Raw genomic sequence first — 7,598 nt, 5'->3', positions numbered from 1 at the left:
TTATTTGAACACGAGACCTCGACATCTTTGCAGTTATTGCTTTCAACCATACTGGCAGAGTCTATTAAGAAACTTCCTAATCACCGAAAATTTTTCTAATAGATTTCTACTTTGCCAACTAAACCTTGCAGTAGCTTACAGTGTAGTTGAATTTGGATTGAATTTCTGCAATAATAGACTACATCTTTATCGATGAATCTTCTTCAATCAACGGCCTAATAGTATCTGCAATTGTGTCTGAGTCCCTTTGGCATGATCTTGTGAAATCATCCCCATGGTGCACGTGTGTTTGCCATTGTAACTCTTGATCTCCCAACAACCTTTCTTTCGAATCAAGCTAGTTCGGATAAGCCAATCGCACCCTGCACCATACCCTTTGCATTTTGCATAGAATGTCTGCGGCTTAGACTCATACACAGTGTAATCAACTCCTCTAAAAATAGTGTAACTTTTGATTGCAGATATCACCGACTCTCTAGAACCAAATTTCATACCCACACTAAACTCACTATCTTCCACTGTAACATTGCCTTCACCTACGACATGCGAACCACGTTAGTCAATCAAGGCAAATAAAAGAAATGGTAGTGGTAACTTTAATTAATAAACATAACATATCCATATTCGCATACTCAGAAAATTCCGAAGCATGCATGACAGCGAGATCCAGAATTTGCATAAAAGACGGAACATCAAAGGGGTGCTGGTTTACAAGTGCAGTTGCTTCATTCTGCACCACCGGATTGCCTGCCAAGTCTCTGTCATTGTTTTCGTCATCGACTTCGTAGTTGGCTTCAAACTCCTCTTCACTGTCGTTGTTATCTTCTTCCCAATCTATATCCACGAGCTCATCAACATTCACCTCCTCACCAATCGCGTCTAGCCCCATATGCTGTTCAAACTCAACGTACAGCTTTATCATCGGCACGTAAAATCGGATTTGTTGATACATATAGAACATCTGCTACATAAATGCGTCGTTAGTGATGGACATTATTTGAAACTATATCAGCCTACCAAATACTTGTACAAGATTCCTGTATAAAATGTTGCTCACCCTCTTTGAAATGTAACTTTGTATGTTCTCACAAAGACTATTTTATAACTCTATAAAACTCACGGTACATGGAATAACAAAAGAAAACGGACATTCACAAACAAATGTCAATCTTTCGTGTATATTTGGTATAATCTCACTGTTATAATACACTCATAAATTTGCAATACCTTCTATAACCTCAACTTCACCTAGCTCAACTTTTTTGACACTACAAATTGTCAAAAAACTCACTATAAAAGAAAGAGGAATGCGGGTGAAGTATAAAACAGAGATATATTACTAATGACATTTATAGACAAAAATTCCAATTTAAATAGTTTTTACCATACTCCCATACAAAACGCAAATTATATTTTGCAGCTTCTGAATAAAAATAATTTTTAAATTCAAAATGCAACCTGCTTTTTGTTCTTCTAAAAAAACAAAAAAAAAATTAAACCCATGCGTAAAACACAATCTATGATCTATGATTTAAAAAAAAATCCAAAGTCCAAAAGCAGCTTATGATTTACCTCGGACATTATATCAGTATAATTATTTTACACGTCGATTTTAACATCAAATAGCACATTTCTTTCCATATAAAAAAAAATCAGCGACCAATTGGTGATCTTGTCTCGTATATAAATTTCGCACTGGAGGCTGGACTCATCCGCCAGATTGTCTTTTCACAAGTACCGCCCAGTTTAACAGATAAAACAGAGTCTCCTCTTCGTCACGTGAAGTGTGAGATCGCCGACACCATACGAGAAGAATTTGCGCTAACTGAAAAGCCTTCTACCCAGACAAGAGATAGGAACAAAGTAAAATTTCTAAGAATTGAAACTTTTCTTATAAAATACTCTTGTTTTAAAATATTTGCTCAAAAACAAAAAGTTTGGTGTTTCAGAATAAACGTTCATTTCTAATATTAATACGATATATTTTTTCTTTATTTAAGTATTTCATCGTACCCATAATATGGAAAAATTTTAAAGCATAACAGCTGGACGAAGGAAAACCGCTCTCATTAGTCGCTCATGTACATATATATTAGGAGCCCTAATGGAGTACATTTCGAGTGTTTCAAGATTCCTATAAGTATATAATCATATATAGATAGGACGACAACCCTTCTGGATTTCATTAAGATTGGGTAAAGAGCATGAGATTATGACAGTTATGTCTTGAAAACCCTTTTTCTTCGTACTTTAAAAAATAAAAAATGAAAGTTGCTGTTTTCACTTATCAAGTGACATAGATTCTTATTATTCCTGTGTTTTAAGAAGGTTTCCAGTAAGTTTCATATTATGTATGCATGACATCAATTTTTTTACCCCCTATTTAAATCATGTGAAGAAGGTGAAAGGTGGAGGCCACTGCGTCTGATGACCAACTAATCATGTATGCTGCATGCATGACATCAAATTTTACACTATCATGCAATTTCAGCATCTGACCAAAATTTTTCCCTTCATTATTCATTTGACCATAAAAGTCAAATTGTACGGCATACATGTAGATATTACAGAAGATATAAGAGGCAGGAGAGTAGAACGATCAATTTATTAAGGGTTTGAACCTAATCATACTGTTCTTGATCCCTTACCCACTTTGTAGCCACCCACTTCTCCCCTTTTATCACAGGGCAGCTCCCATGGAGCGATGTCTGTCAAATAATAAGATAAATGAGTCAAAACAATTGGAATTCAGTTTACACAACACACACTATCAACATGATAAGAAAACTGACACAAAGCATAACCATCTTTTTTTATGGTAACCTCATGAAACGTTGATAACTGTTGAGTGAGGAAAATTTACTTGCTAAACAGGTTTTTTGCTACCTAAGCTGAATTTTTATCTAAAATATAACTAAATGAAATTATTGTAGATTCAAGATTCGTCATTGCTTGATGAGCCGCTAAGACTCTTAAGAGTGTGTTGAGTTTTCTAGTTGTAGAAAAAGGGAAGGGCATGAACTGTAAACCTTAGTCCATTTCACATTTCAAACTCTTCCCTTTCTTCCATTTCCCTCCAAAATAAAAAAACTTGTAAACATATTCTAAAGAGACATGATGAGTTTAGAACCTATATTCACATTATGTTTTTGGGTTGTTGATTTAGCTTTTAACCAGATGGCAGCTAAATAAATTAAAACTGGTGAGATAGTACCTACCGGATCTATTGTACCATTAGGGAACAATGAATAAAATAGTAGGCCATCGCCCTGGCGTGGCCTTACTTTTAGACCAATGCAGCTCTCGTAACTGTAGCTACCGTCCATGTTTGAGCCATTCTGCAGAATAATAATGCCAAACTACCGGTGAAAAAAAAAACAAATGCGAGCCATGTGAATTGAGATCCAATGGCAATAGTCATTCCATAATAACTATTACCTCAAATGGGAACATTGTCTCGCCACCTTCCTGAACATCAGTTAAATACAACAAAAATGAAGCCACCTGCAGGGTTAACCAAAGCTGACATAAGAAACAAATTCATTAAAGGCATGTTTTCATTTGGTTAGCTTTGTAGGCAACACAACTTATAATACGCTATGCTATGGATATAGCTTTATTTTTGTATAAGTGTATGGCAACTGAATGAAAGCATACATGCTGTAACACTAGTTGATAGAAAGTGTAAATCATTTTGGTTCTCCAGAACTAATAAGACTTCACGTGATCTTCTATTTACAGATGACATCAATATCGTGTTTCTTGTTTTCTTTTACAAGGCTTCAGCTTAACCATACTACATTGGTCATTTGATGATACAATCAATGCTAGCCATCTCATCCTTTTAAGGAACAATGGTGGAACTTTGTCAATCACTTTCAGGACACGGGTTGATCATGTAAGACACTTTGATTTGGGCAAAGTTCAAGAGATAAAGGTGTAAAGAAAGCAAACTACTAAGAAAACAAAGTATGATACTTGTAAAAGTAATTCAAGATGAATTAAGAGCATTCACAGAGAGTGTTGCACCAAATTTCAAGTATAAACATGTTGAAAACTTCAGACATACCCTTTGGCTTTTTTGTGGGCCATATTCGGAGGGATTGAACGCATCATAATGAGAATTATATCTCTGCCCGATCTCATAGCGTAAGATATTAAATGCCTGAAACATGGTGATTCCTCAGACAATTTAAAATCACCCTGAAAATGAGAGAGGTTTACAGATTCAACAAAATCATAATGCACCTGAGTTATAGATAACATAGAGATCAGGAAAAACCCCAAAAATATTAAATAGTTTAAGCACAATAAACCATAGGTCTAGATGTGATTAGACTTGCTTTCTTCTTCTGTGAAAAACAAAATATAACATTATGGTTAACTAAAAATTTAGATCAACAGCTACACCACCTAGCCCAGACAGGATTCTGGATTAGACTTATTGAAGTCAGAAGTTTTAAAAATCAAGGTAGGTGATATTAGCTTGTCAACGACTTTGTTCCTTCCATAGAAATGCCATTGGTAGGTTAGGTTGAAAACATGGAAGACAGCAGAGAAAAATAGTTGGAACTTAACAGCAACATGGGGATGCTACTCTGCGGTGTTATATAAGAACACAGAAGGCACAATCCCATGTCAGGGTAAGCGGTAACACATGTTAACGACATTTGCATCAGAATACCAAAAAACATAAAATGAAAATAAAAACAAAAAAAATCATGCGTAAAATATCATAATCAATAGAATTTCTCACCAATCACAAGAAACAATTTACCTTTAAATGGTGTAAATTGAGAAAGCCATTCTCTGAATTTCCCTCATTACCCCAACCTCATTACTGTTCTAAACTTAAATATTTATTCAATTAACAAAAGTTGCACCATTTTACCCTAGATTTATTTCACTTGCATCACAAAAGTAATGGATAAGTTTCTGGATTTGCTACAAACAGAAAACCAGTATTCCAAGACCTGTTATCTTGAAATTCCCAAAAAGGGAAAAAAATCATTTTAATAAAACAATAAAACGTGAGAAAAATAATTTCATCACCATTACAGGTTTTTCTAAAATTTCTTTTATGCAATATGGACAAAGCTTAAAAGAGATGTTACCTCTCCATGAGACCTGGGAATCATTGTTGCTCTAGCAATTTTCTCTTCAATTACCTCTAAAGTCCCAGTTTTATCCTCAGAAGCACTAATAAACACGCCAGAGCTGTTTATCAGAAAGAACATTATTAGACACAAAACTATTTATTGCAACCTATCAACTTAAGAGAAATGATTCATGATATAGTAACAAAGCCTCTCTATGATCAAATGGTCTAAGAGTCAACAGTTGTGGTCTCCCATTCTTCTAAATATATGCTAATTGTCAAGGAATCAAACTAAGCTTTTGGAGAGATGGTTTACAACAAAGTTCAATAACTTCTATGACCAAATGGTGTATACTATAAAGTTCAACCCTTATTTTCCCCATTCTTCTTGATAGATGTTAAACTTCAGCACAAGGAAAAATGAGCTTCTTCATGATCCATGCGTTAATCCAAAGAGACTTTTGCATGTGGAGGCATGTTAGGATATAAAAACATTCTTGTGCCTTTACGTAAAAACTTAAGCTTTTGGGAAGATAGTTTATGACAATAAATTTCAGCTCAAGATAAAGAAGGGCCTATCATTCTCCTCGTTTCCAGGTCACTAAGCTTTTCTGCACAGGTGAATGTAAGTCCCTCTACCTTAGAACTTACAACATAAGCTTTTAGAAGAAATGATTTGGCATGATATGACATTAAGTAACTAGATGATCAAATGTCCATAAACTATTTTAGGAGATCATAACCAAAATCACCCACCAGAATATTTCCAGTTTATGACAGAAGTAAAGCTAACTATTGTATTTCGTCCTGTTTGTAGGGAAACCATAGAGTTAAGTATTAGACAGTGACCTACACGCTACCTTGTTCTAATTCCCTTGGTATTCTCCTCTGTTTCTCCCTTGCGCAATGCCAAGGTTGATGGTTTGAGGCCTGCCTTTGCAATATCAACTATACTTTCACATTGTTCCGCAGTTGCAAAATTTGGAAAATACAGAGCTCGAGGTTGCCAGCTCAAAACCTAGCAAACAAAAGAGAAATTTATTTTCTTTTACGTAAAAAGACATTTTTTTGAGAGTTAATACAAAAGGACTAACTTCATAATTATGGATATGATGCAGACTCAGAATATATCACAATCTCTTCAACAAAGAGCAGAGATAATTTGAGTCAACCTGCCATTAAACAATCCCAAGCGTAACGCTGACCAAAGTCAAATACCTTCATACCAATGCCTAGAAATCAAAATTTAAGCAAAACTATTCTAGAAAACTAGAATTGCAATTCCACAAACTTATTTCATACAAGCTATACCAATTGAAAAACAAGGCCTAAATGGAAACATGCCATTCCCACAGGAAAAAAAAAAAATAAATCGCTGTAACCATGAAATTCCAATCTCAAATACAAACAAGTTCACCTAATCAAGCAACTCCACGACTTTGAACAAAATAGGCAAGGAATTAAAAAACAGAAATAAAAAATAAAATTGAATCACTGGCAACAAGTTCAGTTAAGGATCTGAGTGAAACAAAACTGCGCACCTGAAAAGGAATCGATGTAATGGAATCGTCACCGGACTCTCCCGCCAGCAACAGATTGTACTCCGTCTCCTCCTTCGTAGATTCTAGAAGCCTCGGTCCCGGCCTCATGCCATGTCCATCGTCCTGCGAATTCTCAACAAGCGGTTACTTTATTATTATTATTATTATTATTATTATTATTATTATAATTATTATTATTGTTATTATTATTATAAAAAAAATTGATGAAAAAATGGAAGAAAATGAGTTGACCTGAGAGTGAAAGAAGAGAGCAGAACCGAAGAATCCAGCGAGGAAGAAGAAGATGCAAATGAGGAAAACGTAAGGAAAACCCAGCTTGTTCGTTCTCAAGCTCCAGTTTCCTTTCACCGTTTTCACTTTCATTGTTTTTTGTTCCTGGTTTCTCCTTGCTTGTTCTGAAGCCTGGTATAGTGTCTCTGTCTGTGTGCTACTGGGTCAATTTTTACATACCAAGTTGATACCAACAGCGGTCATTTAACGGAAACTCTTATGACAAAAAAAAAAAAAAGAAAAAAAAGAAGAAACTCTTAATAGCCATAAATACCCAATTATCACCCACAAATAAATTTTATTAATTATTGATATCTATAAATGCCTGATAAACGTGAAATAAATTATATTCATATATTGACTCGGATGTGTAAATTTATTTTATATGTATATATATAGAAGTAAATTCTATCCAATTTTTTTTCAAATAAAAGATAAATTATTTTCTATAATAAATTTAATAGTTATTGGATGAAATTAATTATATTATTAAATTAATTAATATTAATTCTTAATTTAATTTAAATTTTGACAAACAAACTAATTTATTATAATAAAATAATTTTTAAACTTCATACCTATAAAATCACATAATTCTTATATTAATTTCATTAACAATTATAGATTTTACTCTTATTCAATTAATACCTTATCTACTTTTTTTATTT

General features: G+C 33.9%; 1 protein-coding gene across 2 annotated transcripts; it reads right to left on the bottom strand.

The window, feature by feature from the left end:
- Positions 1 to 2,495: 2,495 nt before the first annotated feature.
- LOC107627460 (putative prolyl 4-hydroxylase 9) lies at positions 2,496 to 7,119 on the bottom strand. 2 transcript variants are annotated; one of them, XM_021119189.2, is made up of 8 exons: positions 6,892 to 7,119; positions 6,640 to 6,762; positions 5,959 to 6,116; positions 5,115 to 5,217; positions 4,070 to 4,165; positions 3,439 to 3,504; positions 3,219 to 3,359; positions 2,496 to 2,708 (listed from the first exon to the last, which is right to left on the bottom strand). In XM_021119189.2, the coding sequence occupies exons 1-8, from the start codon at positions 7,021 to 7,023 to the stop codon at positions 2,622 to 2,624; spliced, it is 906 nt and encodes a 301-aa protein (XP_020974848.1). In that variant the 5' UTR covers positions 7,024 to 7,119; the 3' UTR covers positions 2,496 to 2,621. The 2 variants fall into 2 exon arrangements, with proteins under 2 accessions (XP_020974848.1, XP_016185782.1); XM_016330296.3 differs by having other exon boundaries at positions 3,219 to 3,338; positions 6,892 to 7,118.
- Between the last annotated feature and the right edge of the window lie 479 nt (positions 7,120 to 7,598).

Source organism: Arachis ipaensis, chromosome B1 (assembly GCF_059453495.1).
Source record: "Arachis ipaensis isolate K30076 ecotype BB chromosome B1, ASM5945349v1, whole genome shotgun sequence".
NCBI classification, from domain to species: domain Eukaryota; kingdom Viridiplantae; phylum Streptophyta; class Magnoliopsida; order Fabales; family Fabaceae; genus Arachis; species Arachis ipaensis.
This window is presented reverse-complemented; position numbering and strand designations above follow the sequence as displayed.